The 22,646-nt window shown below is 43.5% G+C and overlaps 1 protein-coding gene across 2 annotated transcripts in view; it reads left to right on the top strand.

Annotated features, from left to right (window-relative positions):
• The window catches only part of LOC146190596 (uncharacterized), a 29,598-nt gene that overhangs the window by 2,115 nt on the left and 4,837 nt on the right, over nucleotides 1-22,646 (top strand). Inside the window, exons 6-18 of one of the 2 annotated variants that reach the window (XM_084600987.1) lie at nucleotides 1,043-1,169; nucleotides 3,251-3,376; nucleotides 3,721-3,856; nucleotides 5,829-5,965; nucleotides 6,678-6,776; nucleotides 10,422-10,705; nucleotides 12,576-12,699; nucleotides 15,052-15,159; nucleotides 16,820-16,927; nucleotides 17,067-17,164; nucleotides 18,694-18,856; nucleotides 19,043-19,184; nucleotides 19,394-19,539. In XM_084600987.1, coding sequence (XP_084457113.1) covers nucleotides 1,043-1,169; nucleotides 3,251-3,376; nucleotides 3,721-3,856; nucleotides 5,829-5,965; nucleotides 6,678-6,776; nucleotides 10,422-10,705; nucleotides 12,576-12,699; nucleotides 15,052-15,159; nucleotides 16,820-16,927; nucleotides 17,067-17,164; nucleotides 18,694-18,856; nucleotides 19,043-19,184; nucleotides 19,394-19,539 — 1,798 coding nt within the window. Of the gene's footprint in view, nucleotides 1-1,042; nucleotides 1,170-3,250; nucleotides 3,377-3,720; nucleotides 3,857-5,828; nucleotides 5,966-6,677; nucleotides 6,777-10,421; nucleotides 10,706-12,571; nucleotides 12,700-15,051; nucleotides 15,160-16,819; nucleotides 16,928-17,066; nucleotides 17,165-18,693; nucleotides 18,857-19,042; nucleotides 19,185-19,393; nucleotides 19,540-22,646 lie in introns of both variants that reach the window. The other variant, XM_084600986.1, reaches the window with a different exon arrangement.

Genomic DNA, 22,646 nt, shown 5'->3' with positions numbered 1-22,646 from the left:
ACTGAGAAAAAAAGCTGGGCAGGTTCCTTTAAGCCAGAGAATAAAATATAATAGACATATTCTTTTTTCAAATCCTAAGTGAATACTATCAGGTGCATATTTAACTACATTACACTCACCCATTTAACTCACCCACTTAGCATACGAAGTACATTAAACTAGAGAACAGATTGTTTCAAATATCCTTTTTTTTAGTTTAATCAGTATATGAGTAGAATAACTTGCCAAGTGATATCATTATCCTCCCAGAACTTGCAGTGTTTGAAAATACCTTGCTAAAATACTTGTTAAAGGTGTGAAAATTTCTAGTGCACTGTGTAATTTGCGTAATCAGCACAACTTATCCTATGTATTGACAGAATTTGACTTGGCTTCCTTTGTAACTGAAATTGCGTAGACATTTTTTGTCATTAGTATTTTTTGTGCATCCTTTGTGAAGGTACCAGTGGATTGTGTATTTTGCATATTTTGTTCATACTTGCTTCTTATTCGTTTTATGCATACAACCTGCAACTCCTTTCTTGGCTAATGCTGGCATTATGAATAAAAAAAAAATAAAGTAATTTAAACAAGCAAAGAATCTCTTGTTACCTTTCATGCTATCTTTGCACAGCTTTAGCTGTTGCTCATTTATCTGGTACTGTGGACTGTATTTTATTATTTTGTTATCACTCATGAGTACATAATGCCCTCTATTACCCATTCCAGTGGCGTAGCCATAAATATTTTTTGAGGAGTGTAATACACTAGTTAGAAACACACACACACACAAACAGCAAGAAAACAAACAAACAAAAGGAGGCAGAAAGGAAGGGGGGGAGGGGGGGGGGCATGTACAGGGCTTAAAATTTTGCGAGATGTCGTGACACCAAACTCTTCCTAACCCCTGGCTACGCCATAAACCCATTTAATTATTAGTGTGTGGGCACAGCCTTTATTTCATTTCATGATAGTTGAGCATGCTCTTCTGCATTAGGTTTTCTTGCACCAATGAATATATCGATAATCATTTATCTTTAATTTCTATGTTGTTTGGTTTCAGTACTGGATTCACAATTCAGCAGGATTCAAAGAAGGACATTGTCATAAGTTATGCACGTAGCGAAGCAGATGAGCATGCAAAAAAGCTGAAAACTCAGCTAGAAGTTCTGGGAGCAAAAGTATTCTTGGTATGTTCTGAAGATTTTCATGTTCCTCACTTTTCTTTTAGTACTGCTGCAGTAGTGTTGCTGTGAAACCATTGTTTTTGTTCTCAGCAAGTGCGTGAAGTTGACCTCTAGTGATTTGAGCACAGGTGGAGAGGGAAATAAGGGAAAGAAAGAAAGCGGCTAACAGTTTTATTCTTTCTTTCTTTATACGAATACAATTCACTTTTAAAGCTGGCTTAGTTTGACGCAGACCTGAAACGAGCGATCCCCACGCTCCAGTGTGCTAGACTATAAATAACGTAAGACATGCCCACAGTAAAGGGAAGCGTCCGAACTTCTAACGTATGTAGTATTATTTGTGAAACACCTCTAATAAAGTGACTTGGAGTGGCAAAAATCTTTACTATATCGGAGTCTTTACTATATCAGTCATTGATGTGGCCCTGGAAGTGCCGCCCAGCAATTAAATGGCTAGATAAGGAACAAGTCTTGCTGGTTTATAAAAAGAAACACAAAAAATACCTTCAGTCATTTTCTTATCTCTTTATGTAATGTTGTTTTTGCAGTTATCATATTTTATATTACCACATTTCTGATTTTGTTTACACTTTGTGAGTGTGCCACTTGTACTAACACAACATTGCTTTGAATGCAACACAAGTTTTATTTCACGTAAAAGCCAAAGCTTTGTATGAACGCGGTGTCTTTTTCCACTGCTTGTCAATTAAGAGACAGCAGTTTAGAAATGCGCGCGACACAGTCAATGCCGATGCGCAATGCCTAGTGCTGCTAACTTGAAGCCGTTTCCCTCCTTCCATATTTCTTGCCTCACTTTTACTTTCTCAATGCATTGCACCGCTTTCTTTCCACATTTGTAGCCAGCTTTATTTCATTCTTCCTCTTTGCGCCACATGCTTTGCCTCACGGCTCCAAGGCCCTCATAAAAGTAGGCACATTCTGATATCACCTTCCCATATGAAAAGTAATGGCCGAGTTGGCAGCTCCTGCCAAATGCAACGTGAGGCGATGCCACATCTAGTCAGTGCGCGGCCATGTCAGCTTCCAGCTACCGCCTGCCGGCACCGTGTTCGTGATTTTTCGCTCACAGTGCCGACGCCAGATTTTCTGTTCAATGCGACCTTTAATGCCATCACATTAAAATGTACAGTCGTCTACGGAAGCAGAGCCGAGACTACAGTTTCACTTTAGTATGTAGCCGAGTTTACTGTAGCGAGGTTCTAGCTTTGACAGCGAGGACAAAGGCACTGTCCATGAACAGCCTCGATGGAGACTTTGTAAACATAAATCAGTATAAATAAGATTCTAGCAAAAAACATTAATCTTCATATCATGAAACGTGCATGCTTTATCAAAAATGCAAATGAAGCGAGGAGAAATAATAAACAAGAAAGTTGCTCAGTAAGTGAATGAAGTGAAAATTGACGAATATATTACATGAACAACAAGGTTGGCCTACTCGACAGGCAACAAGTGCAGCATCTCACTTTTTAAAACATTCTGCAAGCATCTACTATTCTCTCAGTCAAAGTTTCAACATGTCGCAAATGGCAAAATCTGCAAGAGATGACATGTCTGCAGCAAAAATCAGTTATCGTGGAATGCTACCGAATTCTTACTTTTTCTCCCTCTTTGGTGTTAGGAAACTGGTTAATGATTCTTGCTAAAAATCGTGGTGAAATGTTTGAAAAATCAGAGAGGAGAAATGTTCAGACCACCACTGAAAAGAATAAAAAATATCTGCCAGCATCAAATTCACAGTCTTTGCACTCAAGCTTGCTTAGGAGTCTGTTTCCTTGTCAACACTAGTAGGGGGTCCGAGTTGGGACCCCAGGACAGAAACAGTTGCAGTTCTGTTTGTTATTCACCTTTTCTGTTAATTTGGCTCATGGCTGTTCTGTTCAGCAGATTCTATGAAGGCTGCAGCAGCAGCATTTTGGGGGAAGCTAAAGGCAGAATGTGTGTGCATGGAGTTGTTGATTAAAGAACACCATGTGGTCGCACTTGATCTGCGTCTTACGATTGTAGCCAATCTTACTACTGGAGTGGTATGTAAAAATCCGTAACTAATTTTTGTCTTCAAGGACCAAGATGACATCGTTCCTGGCGATGACTGGCAAAACAAACTCAATGACGCCATTCAAAACTGCACCATATTTGTTCCATTAGTCACTGCGAGATATGGGAACACTACGTACACCAACAAAGAGGTATGTAGGTTATCTGTTCACATTCATATCTTCACATTTTATTGGCTTTTTTCTTTCCTTTGCATCCATGCATAAATCTTGCTGCCTCCTTGCATATTATTTGTGCTGGTCCATCAGTGCAGCTGTTCATATTCAATAACTTTCTAGCTGTGTTATGTAAACGGCTTGCGCACTACGTGAGTGCTCATCTGATTTTCCCATTTGCTACGAATGACTTTTGCAGCATGTCAGTGTTTAACATCTCAGCTGAGTGATCTGATGTAATGCGAGACTGATGATGGCTTTGCTTTGGAGCTGTTCTGCAGACATTTTGTCTAATGCATTGGCAATGTTTATCCATTCAGGTGAAGCTTGCGGATTACATAGGGAAGTTTGTCATTCCTGTAAACTTCATGAAGTCCTGGCCTCCTAACCACCTCGCCATTCAGTTTGCCTCAATACAGTACATAGACTGGAGAAAGGCTCACGAGGTGCAACAAGGTACTCGTCTAGTTGATTGTTAGTGGAAAACTGTGTTCTTGTGAAATACTGTTTATAATTTTCTTTCTTTCTGAATGTTTATTATTTGTTATGCTTTTGCAGCATAACGTCACATGACAGTATGTTTAACATTAGTCACTGGAGAGAGTATCACAAAGCAGTCATTTGCTACGGAAAGCTATTTTTTCTTTACAGTTTTGCTCCGTTTAAGGTGAAGTGATAGACACTAGTCCACACATTCTCAGCTCAAGAAGGCATAGTTATGTTTAAAAATAGCTCTCCGATAACTGAACTTGAGCTGTAATGGTCCTATTCCTTTTGTTTTTGGTGCAGGTAACATGCTTTGAGGCCATTCTTTAAAGAGTTTTAACGTAGACATTGCTGTAGGTGTGTACAGTCAAGTTCAGACATATTGATCATGCAAATTATCAGAACAAAAACTCTTTTGCAAGCATAGGAAAGGCATGTGGTATATCGAACTGCCATTTTGCAAGCCATTCAGTATATTGCATAGTGAGCCAAGCACCTAAAATAGCACTTCTAACCTAACAGCTTTCTTTTACTTCTTATGGCGATGTGGTGGATTGTCTGTGTGTCTTTGGGCGACAGCTGGTAGCGCTGGTGCTGTGAAATCACGTGACGAAGTGAACAGGGTGTGTGTTTGAGTGTGACCTTCAGTCTCTTGTACTCATTTACTACACTGTCTTGCTGTCAAGCGCTGAAGCCAACCTAACTGACTACTGTGAAATTCTGAGCAAGCATCCCCTCCTGTGCAAGCCCCCCCCTCTAACTTCGCGGCTAATTTCACATTTTCATGCCATTCTGGGAAAACCCCGCCCTTCTTCCGGCACTGAACCTCCCCGTTCTCTACTCTTAGCACACACTTCACCCAGCTGACGCTGTCAGCCCTATCCAGTACAGTCTGAACTCTCAAAAACATCACAGAGATGGCTTCTGTATGGCACCGACACACCCGCATGCGCACATGCCCAAAGGCTGACTGCTGGCGTCGGATGACAGTGAGATGACCACTGCAAGCGAGACATCTAATGCATGTGATCCGTAGAGCAGATGGCTGCTGTCTAGGCGGGAGTTTGCGCCATAATGAAATAATGCAGTTGCTAACATATATATATATATCATGGCGAGAGAAAATGGTGGCTGCGATGTAGCGAGAACACTTGCACACTTTTTGATGCGCGCTTCTACGCCCAGTTGGCCCGATCAGAGAGAGTAATGAAATTTTTAATTCATGTTCACTGCACTTAATTTTTTTTTTTTTTTTTTGTAGTGGGAAAACTTTGTCGTCACCGTCTTGAATTTCAGTGCCGCTCTGAGAAGCACCCCCCTTCACTTTTCCTGTAATTTCAGCTCTTGAGAGCGGGTGCTTGTTTGGAATTTTACAGTAAAGCTTCTCAGCAGCCCTTGCCTGGCATGCTTAGTTCAGTTCAGTACCAAAGATGGTGTGGAAACCAACTGTACCTTAATTGTAGTCGGCGGTTATTCAACTTCTAGTGATCTGGCAACAGCGTTAAACGTAATAGGCAGCGGCTAGCTTCAAAACACCATCTGCTGTAGCTTCTAACGAGAAGCTGGTCATGCCTACCTATGCCTAGAGAAGAGAACACTGTCAGCATGCCAGCAGGCAGCATTTTGCTACAGGAATGTGTGTTGCTAGCTTGGGTGGGTGCGGTGTATTATTGCTTCCATGTTACCGATAAGCTTATCTGCTGCTATTGTTTGCATATTAAAGTATTGATACATCGAACTAGTTTGTTATCTTTGTAGTTTGATAACATCCTGATTCAGCTTCAGTGTGATGTTCTCCAGAGGAAGTGCAATTCCAGTTTCTTTCTCTATGATGTGCAGCTGAGCTCTCCAGGGTTTTATTATTATTATTATTTTTTTTTTCATTTTAGTTGTTCCTTTCTTGCTTTTGTAATGCTCTGATTTCTTGTAACAATGCTCTTAGGCACTCGTGAGAGCGACGGTGAAGATGACGAAGGCGTTCGTATTTGGGAAACCCGTTCTGTGGAGCGTGTTGCCAATGACATCTACAGCATTCTGAGGCAGTGCAAGGATGAGGTGGTGTTCAGGAATGCAGTCAATGTGAGTGCATTGCCTTGTTTTTTCAAAAGAATCTGGGCAGCTGTGCTCAAAAACGCTCCAGCCAGGGACCGCATGTAATGAATGGGAAATTGGAAATTTCAGGCAGTGAGTTCAAGGGAAGGGATGTCTCAAGATCTGGCTGAGTGTGAGAACAAACTCGCATGCAAATAGATTTTATTAAAGTTTCTAACACTGACTGCACACCAGTTATTTCATTTGGGGACCAACCTTGTTTACTAATGTGTCTTATAGGTTGATATTTTTTTTTATTGTAAATTGAGTTTCGTGAAGAATGAAAGCACAATAATACCCTTGACATTACACGGGCACATACAGTGTCACATTTAATGAGTGACATTCTTGTTTAATGTCCTTTGTGGAGTGTCACCCAAAGTTTAGTGTCATTTGTTGTATGAATCACTTGCTTTCTATTGAATTCGACAGATCTTGTCCTATCTGATCTGGCCATGTATGTGGTAGCAGCAGAGTGCACTCACATAATTTATATATTTTTCGGGATTACATAGTCTTGAAATCCTTATCATAATTCTTGAATGAGTCCCTTAATGGGGGGGCGGGGGGGGGGGGGGGGGGGGGGCTTTTTAGTCTGTTGCTATCAGCCACATATGAAAGGCTGTGATGCCTGTTGTAGATATAAATGCGAGGAGTATAATTTGCAAATTTCACATAACTATGCTTCGTTTGCTTACAGAACTCCGTCTTGGCGACAGCTGACAGTGCTACGCCTTTACTGTGCCCCGACAAGCGGCGCTTCATAGTCATTAGTGCTCACCCTCACGACAAGGACTTTGTAAGTTGTTCTATGTCCTATTACCTAAGTGCTGTTTACTGAAAGCTCTTGAAATTCATCTCTAGATTAGCTCTAGCTTTCCTTATCCAGCTGAGCAGTGGGGTCGGCATACATTACCACTTTTGATGCTTTAGATGCCCACATGTCTAGCAGGTTATCTTTTATTGCTCGGCGTCCCTCACTGACTTAGTCCTTTGATGTTGGGTATGCATTAAGCCACCTCCTTACCATTGTGTGTGCGAGGCATAATGCTGCCGTCGGCAACACAGATGAGCCTTTCTCTCTCTTTTGACTGAATAGGCTTCATTGTGCGGCCACAGTAGCACTGTTGCCATCGAGTGTTTTGGAGCACAAGACTGACATGGATAACCGAAGCAAACTAACAACAAACTTAACAAATTGCTCTTTTGCAATTTTACAAACCTGTGCCCTCAGGTTCACATACACCCGAATTCGGCACGTAAAAGAGCAAGAATTCATGGTACACTGTTGCACCCCGGCTGGAAACGGTTGACCGTGCACTCTCTGTTCTTGTAGCTTGTCAGCCTACAGCCAGTCCTGTCACACAAGCCTTTTGTGCGTGTTTCTAAGCGCAGCATGGCACTTACCTACTATATGCAACCTTGGCCATCACGCTTGTTTCCTTCAAGGACTTCATTGTACAGGAGAACCTCGGTTATATGACTTTCAGAGGACTGCACGAAACCGTCTTACAATCCGGTGCTGCGTGATTGGAGATTTCCCAAAACTAATGCATTCACATTATGAACATGCCTGCTGTTCTTGCTGCCAAAATTATGTTTATTTCCCCACACATATGTTATGAAAGGACCTCAATTTTTCTTATGTGAGAGTTAGCGCACTTACTTAACTATTTTGTGCACTTTTCTTCAAAGTCAAGACTTCAAAACAGAATGCGGAAATTGTGTGGTCTCGCAAACTCGTTCTAAAAGCTATTAAGTCAACGCCGGCACATACCCCCTGCTCTGCAGCATTGCTTTTTTTTTATAGAATGACTGCGCAGCTTCGAGTGATAAAAATGCACCAATACAATCTCAAAGCTAGCAGTCAGAGGCAAATGGAGGCAAAAGTTGGTAACGAGCCCTTGCTCGAGTGACACTGAACTCTGTTCATTAGTTCATGCAGGAATACATTTAACGGCTGCATTTTCAGTTCCCTTTGTCTATCACTGTTCCGTACACCAAGGCAGGTCATCCTCGCAGTGTCAACTGGTTATATTTATTTATTTATTCGTTCATACTGCCAGCACAGGCCAAGGCAGGAGTTGCATTTTGCGAGTACAGATATTATCAACACTTTCTGCACATATTATACAATGAAAACAAACAAATGACAAAAACTCTGAATATCAACAAAATTGGCACGTAATGGAGGCCACATGATATAACAAACTATAGTGAGAGACAAGTGAAAATATTAGAGTATGTTTAGAAACTCTTGTGTGTCATTGTAGAAAGTATTACTTTGGCACTGGAATAAATGTGATATAAACTATGAATAGTCTTTTTAATTTACTACCTCCAACAATGCATTGCGATGGTAAAAGATTGTAAGATTGTTGTTGCCAGATGTCGAAGATGGATTAGTTTCGCCACCTGGCGTAGTCTTCCTACAGTGATTTGCTGCCCGCCGGCATACAGACAGCACACTGCTTGCCTCAAGTGCGCGACCTGCAAGGTGTGCGCCCACTCGCATGTTGAGCAGCTCCTTGTGCCCGGCATTGGAGTTAGTATTGCCTGTGCCGCTAATTTTTTTGCATAAAATAAGGCCCAGCAGTGAAACAGGCCACACAGGAGCTGCCGCGAGCCTTCGGTCAGCTAGGCTGGTTTCACCGCAGGGTGACTGGTGCACTGAGCACTGACTTCCCTGCCTGGGAGCAGTGCTGGGGTCTAAACAAGCATGCCAAAACGAAGGCCACTTTCAAGCGGACACGACATTCACCTCATCTCGTATTAGCGCTGCCAGCAGGGTCCTAAGAATGCTCAACCAATCCAGCTCCGTGTCTGAAAGTTATTGTGGATGTGCCATTAAGAGAAGTGCCCTTTGCAGGGGCATGGCACGCAGTTTTATGTGCCAAATGTTCCGTTAGTGGGAGTTCGAAGAAATCAAATAACACTGCTCTGCTTTTGCTCGCGATTTCCAAGGGGATATTCAGACCATTCGATATAAACAATAATTCGATAAGCCTGGGTTTGATGTATCACTGTTCGACTGTGTTTATTTTATTAGGCTATTTGTTCCAGCATATTTTTTTGTCATTAGGTGAAAGTTTGTTTTTATTTCAAGAAAAAGAATGGCTCTTCATTCTATATGAATATTGTCTGCCAGGCCTATACTAGTCGGTAAATGTGTAAAAAAAACGACAAAAAAAAAACAACAACACTAAATCCCTTCGATATTGGACTTGCCTTTGCAAAGTCAAGGTCAAGCACCTTGCAGCAAATTCAGAGGTACCATTGAAAGCACTTGCTTTCTCGTAGGAAACTGGTTTGGTTTTGTGATGGTATTTAATATCATGAAGTAACCCGGGCTATCAGGCATGCCATAGTTGAGAGCCCAAACTGCTTCTGCCATCTGAGGGTTCTTTAACCGGTTCTTTGCTTCTTGCCTTTATCGAAAAGCGGCCGCCGCACTCGGAATTGAACCCAAGTCTTCTTGCTTAATATTTAAACATTAACCATTGAGCCACTGCCACAGGCTCTCAGGAAATTGTATGGTAGTGGCCCAGAGGGGAGTTCAGGTGTAGGGCATCGCATCGTTTTTGCATAGCATTCCTTATATTAACACTCCTCCATAAAACTAGATTTTGGCACAGTTTTACTTATGTTTAATACAGTCGAACCCAGTTACATCAGATTATTGCTTATATCGAACTGCCTGAATATCCGCTTGGAAATTCCATGCAAACTTACAGCATTGTTATTCGTGTTATTGTACTCCCGCTACCGGAACGTTCGGTGTATTGAACTGCGCACTGTGGTCGTGCAAGGGGGCGCTTCTCGTAATGGCACTCCCGCGATAACTTTGTGTGCATGGGAGCCGGGTCGGCTAAGTGTCCTTGAGTACCTGTTGACAGTGCTGATGCTATAAAATTGCATGACAAGGTGAAAGTTGAGCCTGCTTGAAAGTGGCCTTCAGTTAGGTGTACTTACTTTGAACACGACACTGCTGTTATGTGGGGAAGTCAGTGTTTGGTGCACCAGTCATGTGGAGAATCCAACATATTTGACTGAAGGCTCTCGGCAGCTCTTGCATGGCTTGCTTTGCTGCTGATGGAAATACAGAAATTAATTGCACCCAATTCCAATTGACATGTTATTGCATTTGTACTGTCCAAGTAACAGAACAGGGTAACAGAGAGAGTCCCTGCTATTACTGGAATGACTTCTTCCACAGCACTGTCCGCTACTATTTTACGATCAATGTTGAGTTCGATATATCAGCGTTCAAATGTTCTGAAGCTAATCTTGTGTCATGAATAGAGGGGAAAACGAAAGTAAGTGTTCCTATTTTTTAAAGGCCAGTCGTTTTGTTAGGCTTGATTGAGCCGGAAACGTTGGATTAAAATGGGGGACATTGCAGTGGTCTGAAATGAACCTTGATTTTTTTTTCCTTCTTTTTCAGTGCAGCCGGTTGCAGTGTTTGCTTGAGCGCAACTGCTATGAGGCTTGGTGCTCGCTGGACAGCCTTGGCACGTCTCAGAACATGGTCAGTGGTGGTGGCGCATCCAGTCCCAGCAGCACCGGCACCACCACTCCTGGTACGCCATTGCCATCTTCCGGGCTGCCATTCGGCTCTCAAGACAGCCGAGGAACGTCGGACTCTCAGGGCCATGCTCAGCTGCGAGCACCCCCATTGCTTCGAATCCCATCTTTCCAATTCTCCTGCAGCATGGACACTGTGGGCAAGTTTCGGGCTCCTCCATTTTGCATCCTTTCTCAATGAGTTCCTTTAAACTCGGTGAATGCCGGGCGAACTGCTGCACCGATTTTTGGAGGAGAGTTCAGTGAAATGTAGATATCTAAGAGGGCAGTGTTGGGCCTACTTTCTCTGGTGAATTCAATGAAAAGGGCAGCATTAAAAGGCAAGTATTGCGGTGTCTTTACAAAAGGGAGTTTAGGGTAGAAATGGAGTGCTAGGGGTCAGTATTCCGGTAGTTGTCAGAGGGTAGTCAGCCTTGCAGTGTAGCTTGGCTTACAGGCTGCTCATCTAGAGTCATTGAAGGTTATGAGTGGTGACCCTTTAACATAGATTCAAGGGCAGAAACTTAAGAGTGTATCAGGCTCTTGAGCCATGAGAGAGCACAGAATGGCATCAAACTCCAAAGCTTTTTAAATTTTACGCCTGTTTATAGCAACAAGGTCGACAATAGAGGGGCATTACTTTCATGGTGTGCTTTGCTAGCCACATACTTTGCTTCTCTCTGATATAGCTCCTCTCTCTGCATTAAAAAAAAATATATGGAATACTGTTGGCATCAGAGTTGTACTGCAATTATACACATCTGTTTTATTACAGAACATAGTTAACCAATGTACTGTTATAGGAAATGGTTCATTTAAGTCAAACCTCGATATATAATGAACCTTAATGTAACGAAACTCGCAATGTAAAGAATTTTTTTTTATTTCCCAGTCTCTGCCTTATTGAAATCCATGTATTTCTTTTCGCGGTTTAACGAAGTAATTTTATGCTGCACTTTCGATTTAAAGAAGTTTTCGCGCTTTGCATGCATGTATCAGCAGCCATTTTGACAACGGGATGAAAACAAACTTTAGCAGAGATACACCGCATTTTGCATTTGCCCGACATCGACGTCAGTTTGAGAGCAGGGTTCAATATGAGGGAAGAAGTAGACTTTGCTGCTACGCATGTTGCAATGATTTTGTGGCAGCCCCCAATCACTGCGTGATGAAGGGAAGGCACTGAGCACCTGGAGGAGCCAAGCAGGCCACCGCCGGCACTCCTGTCAAAGCCGCTGGCTCTCTGCCAAGTCCGCCCCTTAGCCCACCATGGAGCGAACGCACACCGCGATGTTCTCGCTGCATGGAATCTTGGTGCCCTGCCAAGCAATACATCGGACTGCAACGACGCGCTAACGGCGTGCTTTTTCTTTTTAATTTGGTGGCAAAAGTGGGAAGCAAGTTCATTATGCGTGTAAATAGGGTGCGCATACTTGAGGCCTGAACGAAAGATGGCCGCGCAAAGGTAGCCGTGCCGACGTTGGCGATGCGCTTGCTCTTTGCTCACATGAAGAAAAATGTTGTGTTCGCATCCGTTTGCTATCACCCATTATCCTCCTGATATACATAACATCAGATACCCTTGTTAATGCTGTTATTGCTAGAATTTCTTGCTTATTTCCTGAATTCGTAATTTACAAGTTCCCAACTAGTACTAGCAGTGTTCTGAAAACCTGCTACTTTATTTGGACAGCTAAAACATGAGAACTTCGACCTAATGGAATTGCGATTAGGCAAAATTTTTGGCTGCAAGTAGGACTTCGTTATATCGAGGTTTGACGGTATTGCGAAGCTTTCCATTACGTTGGTAAATTACATGCTTGGAATGCAATGGCTATAAATGATTCATTCAAGGATTGTTTCCTGAATGCAAGTGAAAGGTACTCTGAAAATACACAGCTGCGTTACTTTGCTGCCAAGCGGAATATGTTGTCAAGGCATCACTCAACTCTTGACTTTGCCAGTGTTTGATGCGTTATTAGTAAAGGAAAACGTTGGTGATTGTACTTTTGTTCTTTTTTTTTTCTATAGACAGTGACAGCATGTCAAACAAGGATTGCAACAAAAAGAATGAGTTTCGAAAGCAAGTGTTGCGGGCGGACGTCGTGGTTATTGTGCTGTCTGAAAGCTACCTAGAGTCCAAGGCATCTCAGCAGCAGGTCAGTTGCATCTTGCTTACATACAAGACCTTACATACAAGAGAAGCAATGGGCATGGGCAGGACATGTAGTGTGAAGAGAGGATAACCGATGGTCGCTTAGGGTGACAAACTGGATTCCAAGGGAAGGAAAGCGTAGCAGGGGACGGCAGAAAATTAGGTGGGTGGATGAGGTTAAGAAGTTCGCAGGGGTCAAGTGGATGCAGCTAGCACAGGACCGGGTTAATTGGAGAAATATGGCAGAGGCCTTTGCCCTGCAATGGGTATAGTCAGGCTGATGATGATGATGATAAGAGCTGACGTTGCTGCTCTGTGCATCTCCATATTGGCTCAAAGCTTTGTAGTATTTGTTTGTAAGCAATGAAGCCAAGCACTATTTCTTTGGTTGTGGCAGAAGAGATGCAGTTAGGTTATATGGAATGATTGCAGCTGACGTCTACTGAGAAATTATTCGAGTTTATGGTAGGTGGCTTTTGTGCCTCCAGCGTTTTTGCACCTTCCCGGATTTTACTGAAACTTTCACGGTACATCCGTGTGAGCTTTCTGGTCATTTGTACCACATTTTTCAGCGCTGCAGTTTTGTTGCAGTGCAAACGAATATTAAATATTCCCAATTCGTGGCATCAATCGGGGAGATTTCTGCGATCAACCTTGGGCACGCAACATTAGTGGATGCGCAAATATTCATATATATTCGCTCTGCATATATTCGCTCTCCTTTCAATGATTAAAGACAAATAGTCACCCCAACTGTCACTTGCATTTGCGAGCTTAGCTAATTAATGAGAGCACGATTGTTTTTGTGGCCATACCTGTGACATCATAGCTTGGCATGTCGTGATGTCATAGGTTGGCCGAAACCTACTTTTGGTTTCGGTTCTGTTTTTGCTCCTTTAAAATACTTCTACTTTGTATTTCGAAAAGTTGTTTTTTGTACCGGAGAGTGGAGATATTAAGGAATGTAATGGGATTACAAACTAAAAATGTTCAAAAAAACCCCTGAAGGCCCTGCATGACTACCGAGGTTTTGACTAAATCAGGTGACACGGTTTAGTGCAGCACCATTTTCCCAAGGCTTTCACTCCAGAGGAATCCAAGCAGTGCAGGCCAGCGGAAAATCAACTAGCACAGAACCGGGTTAATTGGAGAAATATGGGAGAGGCCTTCGCCCTGCAGTGGGCATAGTCAGGCTGCTGCTGCTGCTGCTGCTGCTGATGATGATGATGATGGGTACATTGGGGTCTGTACCCTGCACGTCCTGAATGCCAGCCGAATGCTTTATTTACGTGGTCATTGCTTCGGTCTGGCTGCTTCAGTGTTCTCTTAATCTGCAGGATTGCTCAGTATGGATGCTTCAGAAACTCCTTCCTTTTTCAGAGGGAGAAAGGGTCTTAGCAGAAAGCAGTGGTTGTTGGCAGCCTGTAAAGACAGCAGGTGTAGGCACTTGGGGTGGGAGCTTATGGAGATAAATGCTCAAGGAAGGGGCCAGTGGCAAGAAATAAATAAATAATGATAGTCATTTTGTACATTGCTACAAATGAAAGTTTCGAGATTGCCGACTAGGCCAGTCTCTTGAAGGCACGAAGACAAAGGTCAGAACATGGTGACTGCCAATTCAGCCAGCCTCGTGCTGTGAGGAACAACGGTTGTGTGCTTGGCATTGATGCAAAAGGCACGACAGAGGGCAGGGCTTGTTTCGGGCTGTTAGCAGTACTTAGATAGATGTCCGTCGTAACCCAGCAATGCCCCACTGCCATGGCTCTGTGGTTACGTTGCTTGGATGCTGACCCCGCGGATACGATTTGACCCCAGCTGGAGCAGGGACGTGTTTCGATAGGGGCGAATTCACAAGGCAGTTGTGTACTGTGTGATGTCGGTGCAAGTTGAAGGATCCTAGATAGCCAAAATTTCTGGAGCCGTCTACTAGCTGATCTCATTTTGGGGCAATATATGCTACAAACTAGACTAACCCAGTAGTGGGTTCTTTTGCTTACATAGGCCTGTCATTCTAGTTAAATATGTTGCACTGCTTCATCTGAACGATAGCTGTCATTTCGCTGGTTCAAGAATTTTGTGTGGCATTCCACTCCGTGCCAGTATGTGCAGATTTGAATAACCTATTCGTAGAAGTGAAGTGGCACTGTCACTGGGGGGGTTATATACTCCAAAGGTGGTCTTTTCTCATATACTTAAGTGTAGAGTCAAAAGTGAACAGAAATATTAAACTGTTTTAGAGAAACATTTGCTTAGTGCTGTCAGTGATCTAATCAGAAGCGGTGTGTTCATTTGAAGTTTTTCTATTTTTTCAGTAGTGAACAAGACCTCTATCTCATTGCATTTTGCATTTGTGCAGGCTTGTTACTGTCTCCTGCGAAAGAAAGTGGTGGTTGTCACTTGCACAGAAAAGGAAGTGCCTGTGTCTATCCAGAAACGCTTGCAATTCGCTTCTGTGCTGAACAGAGTAAGTATGCAAGCGACATTTTACACATTAGTGCACAGATTTCCATTGCATGTACAAGTGTGTAGCCAAGTTATTCCGGAGCATGCTTTCTCCGTTAAAACTTTCTAGCTCATTACATAGGGTTCACACAGGAGAGCATAATACGCATCAGGTACTTGCAAATTTTCATCAGGTAAGGTGCAAGAAGATTTTGTTTACCAAAGCTGGCTCGGTAATATTATGTCTGCGACTATTTTGTGGGGCACAAATTTGCAAGTGGCCAGGTAATATTGCACTAATATTATATTATTATAATATTGCAATATGCTCTGGTTCAGAGTAAAACATTACCTCCCTGCGCTTTGCTGTGTGGGCATCAGCACCAATATATACTCTGAAGTGTCTGCATGTGTTGCGACATTGTTCTCTTTTAAAGGAATAGGTACACATAATTTTGTTCTGTGTTCTTTCTTTGGAATGATGTGCAGCACATTAGAAAACATGGTACAGGCACATGGATTGTGATGAGAAGCAGTCACTAGTATACAATTGAATTTTTCTTCTCTCCTGTTCTTTGGGCTTCGATAGGGGAATGAAAGTTGCTAGCTTGATGATTTGAGGTTGCTTAAGGCATGCAAAAATTGCAATATAGTTTTTTTTTCTTCATTCTAATTCACACTAATTCCTCTGCAGGGATTTTCAAGAGTTGGAATCACAAAGCAGACGTTATATTGCAACCTTTGCACGACCTGTGTCGCCTCAAAATCTTGCTGCATCGAAGCGATCCTTCAGGTGTTGAAACCGAAACAGCGCAAGGAAAAAAAAAAATCAGTTATATATTATTCAGCTGAAAAACACAAATTCCACATTGAGATTAACGTGTACCACAGTGTTGTGTACTGTTAAAAAATAAAACAATGAAAAAATTTGACGTATCCACTCCTTTTGAACAATGAGTGCCACATGGTGTCTTTAAATGTAGCCTTCTGGCGATTGCACTGGGGAGTGGATCTAAGGGTGCAACTTGCCTTTTCCGAGCACACTTAGCGGATGCAGGGATGCATCCCCTATTTGGGGATTTAGGGGATGCAGGAACAGAAACCTTGCTTAAGGAAAATTACGGCTTCATTAGTACTACCAGCATGTATTTTCTCATATAGTGAAACTTTGTATTTTGACGTTGGCAATAGATAACCTGTGATTCCATATCATTTGTAAGCAATGAAAAACACTGGGTAGAACGAGAGGAAGAAGGTGGCTTACACGGTAGGAAGGAGCACTCAACAAGGGTAGAGGGGGGGAAGCCTCAGTTTGCAGGTCGAGCCAACGTTTCGACAAGTGGACTTGTCTTCGTCTGGGCCTTCGTCTGGGTTATACGAGTTCATTGTGGTGAAAATTAGCTACACAAAAAGTTGTCGCAAGTTCCTTGACGTAGTTGTGTTTTGCTCAAGCTGCTCAAAGTGGAGTGGAGAGCTGGGCGAGTTGGTACATATTCGTAGAGATTCGTCTGCGTCCTTTTGATGGTTTTATTAATCTGTCCCAAAGTGTCTGGGATGCTATCACTGTGGGCCACTGTATGGAATTTTCATAGGCATTTGCTTCTACTGTTGTGTATAGGCTGAGTCTGTGAACTGAGAACAGGCTTGATTATCTGTTAATTCCTTCTTTTCCTTTCACTTAGCGTGAATCTGAAGATTGGGAAAGTCAGCTGCTCGAAAGGATCTCCAAACTGTTGAAGCAGCCTGAAAAGCCGGTATTCGACGCCACATTGGAAGAAACAACGTACTTGGTACGGAATTGCTGCAATTTTATGCCTTTCTTTCATATGGGAGATCAGTGTGCTTGTTGTGTTCTGTGCATGCTCTCTCTTGCATGGATTGTGGCTAGTACGCAAGTAATTATTTGATTGTCATGTTTACACTCTGCAGGAAAAAAAGCTGCTGACTCAGCTGCCACAGGCAGACTTCAAGGTATACGTCACTGGTGGAACGCACCTCTCCAGCAAGCGCTCGGACAGCATTTGCTGGTTGGTCACAAGTTTCACTTTAAGGGTATAAAATATCCAGGGGGCCTTTAAGCTCTGCCTCAAGTGGATGATGCAATGTTTTAGTGCAATAGTTTTAATAGTTTTAAAAAAAAACCTTGAAAGTAGGAGTTAACCAATGCACAGACATTTCAGGCAATCAGGTGGCAGCCTGCTACTCTGCTGTTGGTGGAGTAATACATGCAATTGCCTTTAAGAACAGCCTTCTTGCTTTGGCTTGTTGTTTCGTTGATATGTCCGCTAAACCTGAAGTATGTAGTGGTTTTATCAAAATATTATTTGTTGTGTCCAAAAACTAATTAGGATTACTAGAAGTTTCTTCATGGATTGTAGTACTTGCACTGGCCACTATAGCGCTGAGGTTAAGTACCGCGAACGCAAATAGTACATGCGTATTTTGATTCAGGTGGGCTTGATTTGCGGCTGTACTCCCTTCGACTCAAACTATTCATGGAAGCCCAAGAAACGAAAGCAACAATTAATAATAATAATTGGTTCATAGGAAAGGAATGGCGCAGCATCTGTCACACGTGCTCTGTGGACACCTGAACCGTGCCATAAGGGGGGAAGGGAAGGTGGGTATGAAAGTGGAAAGAGAGCTGTGCCGTAGTGGAGGGCTACGGTGTAATTTTGACCACCTGGGGATCTTAACGTGCTCTGACATTGCACAGCACACGGACGCCTCTCACCTCTATCGAAATGCAGCCGCCAGCGGCAATTAAACTTCCCAGAATGCTGTTTAGTGCACCTTTAATTTGTGCCTCTTTTTGAAGCACATTGACTCATTACCATGGAGTTGTAAGGTACCACATTACATGAAAGAACACCCAGCACATATATAATGCCCCGCTTTAACCAAGCTGTATGAACATGCCTGCATGGGCTAGAGGTAGCTTGTCTGATTTGGGACTAAAGAGCCTCGGAGGGTTAGGTTAGGCTAGGCTCGGCTAGGTTGCTTAAGTTGGCAGTGCCTGTCAGTTCGGCCATGTTATGTGTCCTTGTGGCGTCCTGCAACCTGCTGACCAGCCAGATTTTTAAAATAAATAAAATTTCAATAAAAATTTTCACTCGAAACACCCATAAAGCCAGATCTTTAAAATAATAGGGCCCTTGATGCTGTTTCTGTAGTACTGCATGCTGGCAGTTTGCAAAGATGTGGCCATACTTTCAGGTCATTTTTTATGGTGCATAAAATCAGCAAGGGCATGTGAAATTGTTGAACATTATCTTTATTTACTTCGTTGATGTGTATCAAAGGTTCACCTTCATGCCATGATGTTTGTTATATTTGATTCATCATATTGTCAGCTTAGCCATCAATTCAGGGCAGCGCCATCTAATTTATCTCATGATAACATTGCTCCCACAAGTTCCATAATATCTTGAATGAAATGTAATGCAAATCAATTTCAGCGTGCTTAATTTGCGGCGCTTTACAACCGGGCTTGTTGTTGCACACTACTTTCCTTTGATGAACTCATAAAAATTGTGTTCTGTACCTCTCTTTGCAGTGCTATTGGACAAGAGCTGGCTTTGCTGAAGTTTGTCAGCTTATGCACATGCGGCTTCTTCGGTGTCGAAGAGCTTGTGGCCAAGAGTTTCTGTGAAGAACGTTCCCTGACCGAGAAGCCCTTCCACAGAGTTTTCCACATAGTTCCTGAAAAGGACAAAAAGGTTGTGTAGATCATTTTCACTTGCTTGCTTCTCGCAGTTAGCAAATGTATCCTTGCACAGAGAAAAGGCAATCGGGTGCTTCCTGTCGCAGTTCAGTCTCATTCCTTGACCCACAGTGATATTCTTAATTCACGGCAAGAAGCCTAGGCGGCTTCACATGTGACCTCTCTCTTGTCTTGCTCTCAGGACTGGAGTAAGAAAGCCTACCAGAAATCTGACGGCACGTTTGGTGGCATCACTCACGGCCAGGTGAAGGTCATAGGCAGTTCCATGGCTGAAAGAGATGCCGTGATTGCACGTGTATTTGACGTTTGCATTCTTATTGAAGGTAAGCATTGCTTTCTGTCAAATCCCTCCACTCACTGAAACATTACTGGTACAAAAGCAAGCTGCTGTGAAATGGAACCATTACGTTCATGACTGATTTCTATTTCCGTGTTGACGTTCTCTCTTGCGTGCAATTTTATGCCGTCGCTATCATGTGTACCCTTCCTGTCCACAAGTTGGTTGCTTACTTGATGCCTGTTTGTTTTTCAGGGGGGCAGCACACAGCGAGAAGAGTTTTAGAGTTTGTGTGGAACGACAAACCTGTGATCCCAATTGTTTGCACTGGGAGGGCTGCTGCTGGCAATTTCAACACCGACGCTGTGGTTGATAGCAGCGCACTGCATTCTGTACTTCAGGTATGTCTGCGCAAGATGGTCGTGAAAAGTATTTCAAATCTGTGCACTGTGCATGAATATAGCAAAAGCTGCTTGCTTGGTTTCGCATAGGGTTCAGTGCAAAAAAGATTTCCTTGAGTTATGTTGTTTTGTGTATCCTGCATTTATGACAAACTTTCACGGCTGCCACGAACCCTTGCAACCCCATAACTCTAAGAAAGAAAAAAAAAAAAACCTGCAAATTTTTTTCTTAAAAAAAAAAGTAATGCAATCTTTTTTTTTAATAACGTTGTTTATTGCCTCAGGGCATAATGGAATATGTAAAAAAATTTAAAGGGGTATTAAATGAAAGAAAAATGGTTGGCTGTTCTAATAAAGTTCAAGAGAGAGCGATGATAAGGCCCTTGCATCTAAGCAATGTACGAAGATGAGTTGTTCGGCGAAAGGCCCACTGCTGTCAGGTGCCGAATTCTCGTCGGCTTCAGTGCAGGGCAAACCCACTGCAAGTGGTGAACATCTGCCTCATGATTTTGTGACTTGCAGATAGGATATTCTGGACATTGATATAAATATCGATATTGAGGCCGTGTTCATGTTACAGCAGGTGTGAGGGCTGCCCCGACCCGGATCCTCCGTAGCGCAACCTCCTCTGTGCGGGTAAGACCGCTGGGGAGGGTTACCGCACACAGTGGGACAAGAGCACGTGTGCGGCGTCAGATGTGCTCCTTCCTTGTGGGAAGCAGAGTGGCAGAGTGAGGAAGCGTGTCATTGATGAAGGTAGAGTCGCCTGGTGGGTTGCAAAATCTGCAGAGGCTTATGAACTGAGTAGGTCATGTGGGACCCACTCAATTCGAACAGTTTGCGATATGAGAGCCGCCAGACGATGTATATTCTGGCAGATTTCTGGGCTGCGACTGACGCGTCGGAGCAGACGTGTTGCTTGAAGGGCATCGGTGCGGATGACAATTTTGGCTGCAGGCAATAAGGTTGCGACGGATAGAGAGCGAAGCGCGTCTTGGACGGCAACCAGCTCAGAACAGAAAGAAGAAGGTTCTGCAAATTGATATCTGAATGTGCTATTAAGCGCCGGCTTACAAGGACAATGAATTGCAGTTGTCGTTTCACATTCATCAATGCTGGCATCTACTTATGTAATTATTGAGCCTTGGGGCAGCTTTGTGTCTTGCTCTGTGATTCTTTCACGAAGGGATGATGCCGCATAAGATGTAGTTGGTCTATGAAGGTCAGTAGGCTTGTTTTCTCTCGGCTGAACAAAATTTCATGGAGGAAGAACTGGTGATGGTGGCGGCAATATGGTGTGCGATGTAGCATAGGCCCGGAGTGCTTGCGGTGAGTGCAAAAGGGTCGCTTCAGGCTACGAGCATCACGGCGTTGCTGTACCAGTTCATCTAATGTGTTGAGCTGAGCGTTCTTTTGTAGCTCCATGACCGGTGTGATGTGGGGGGAGACAAGTGATGGTTCTCATAGCCTCTCTGTTTACTGCTTCTAGACGATCCCATTGAGCTCTTCTCAAGTGCTGACACTGTGTTTGATAAATGAGGCATGGCTGCAGAACTGCTGTCACCAAATGCTGTGCGATGTGGGAGCGAGCGCCACCAGATTTAGGAGCGACACGTCTGATTAGGCCCAAGATCTGCATCGCCTGCTTTTTAGCCTGAGAAAGCCAGGCGGTTCCCATTTCCGACACATGAATCGACAATCTCAGAATTTTCAATCGGACTTACGTGAAGGGGGATTCCAGATAGTTAGAGCCTAGTGGTTGACGGCCGACGTGAACATAGTTTTGCTCATGGAAAGCTCTAGGCCGGCAGATTTAACATATTTGGCAGTAATATCCAAGGCTGACTGCAAGGCTGCCGCTTGAGTCAATAGGTCATGGTGTGTGCTCCACACTGTAATATCATCAGCGTAAAGCAAGAAGTTGACTTGAGGGGCATTATGTAAGCACCATGCAAGGGGATTGAAGGCAATGTTAAACAGCGTTGGCGACAGTACCGAGCCCTGAGGTACACCGCAAACAGGGACAAATGATCCGACGGAATCGCCATTAAGCCGTATTGCAAATCTTCTGTTTTCAGGGAAGGATTTTACGAAACTGCGTACCCTAAGAAGGAAATGCAGCGTATCAATACAATTAAAATGGTGGCATGGCTAATGTTATCATACGCCTTTTCGACATTCATTGCCAGAATGGTACGTACATTGCGGCTGCAGGTTGGCGACAAAAATTGCGAGGCCAAAACAGCCAGCCCATCTTCAGTGCCTATAAATGGACGGAAGCTAATTTGTGCGGGGTGGTAGAAACCATGACTCTCTAGCCACCAGGACAATCGTGTGGCTAACATTTTTTCTGTCAGCTTGCTCAGTGTTGACGTTACAGAAATAGGCTGAAAGTTACCGAGGACTGTCGGTGGCTTCCCTTGTTTAGGAATTAGGATCGCAATGGCTGATTTCCAGGTCTCGGGTACAGAGCCAACTAGCCATACCTTATTAATGGTGTTAAGAACTTGAGGGAGTACAGCGTTACTCAGGTTCTTGTACACTTCGTATGGAATGGCATCCGGACCGGGTGATGTCTTCCGTTTGGTTTCATCTATTGCTGCAAGCAACTCAGGCATGGAGAAAAGACTGGCAATACCATCGGTGTCGTCTGTGTGTGCTGGAATCCCTATAACGTTAGAAATGGTAATTGTGGGAGGCAACACATCATACTTTGGAAAAATCTTCCGTGCCGCCTCTCTGGCAAAATCGTCCGGAGACAAGTTAGCTGCGAACCATGCTGTAGTCGCTGCGTCGGGGTGACGGCGACCTTGTTCCATTGCCCAGAAAGTTCGCCAGAGAAAGGCATTTGATGAATTGGTATTAAACTGCTCACACTAAGCATAAAACTGGATTCCAAGGGAAGGAAAGCGTAGCAGGGGGCGGCAGAAAGTTAGGTGGGTGGATGAGGTTAAGAAGTTTGCAGGGGTCAAGTGGATGCAGCTAGCACAGAACTGGGTTAATTGAATAAATATGGGAAAGGCCTTCGCCCTGCAGTGGGTATAGTCAGGCTGACTAAGCATGCCACTGCCGTCGTGCTAGATCCCGTTCATACTTGCGAGCCTTAG

The sequence above is a fragment of the Amblyomma maculatum genome, chromosome 4 (genome assembly GCF_055883805.1).
Source record: "Amblyomma maculatum isolate TAMU_Amacu chromosome 4, ASM5588380v1, whole genome shotgun sequence".
Taxonomy (NCBI): Eukaryota; Metazoa; Arthropoda; class Arachnida; order Ixodida; family Ixodidae; genus Amblyomma; species Amblyomma maculatum.
Note: the sequence above shows the minus strand (reverse complement) of the source record. Positions and strands in the feature narration are given on the sequence as shown.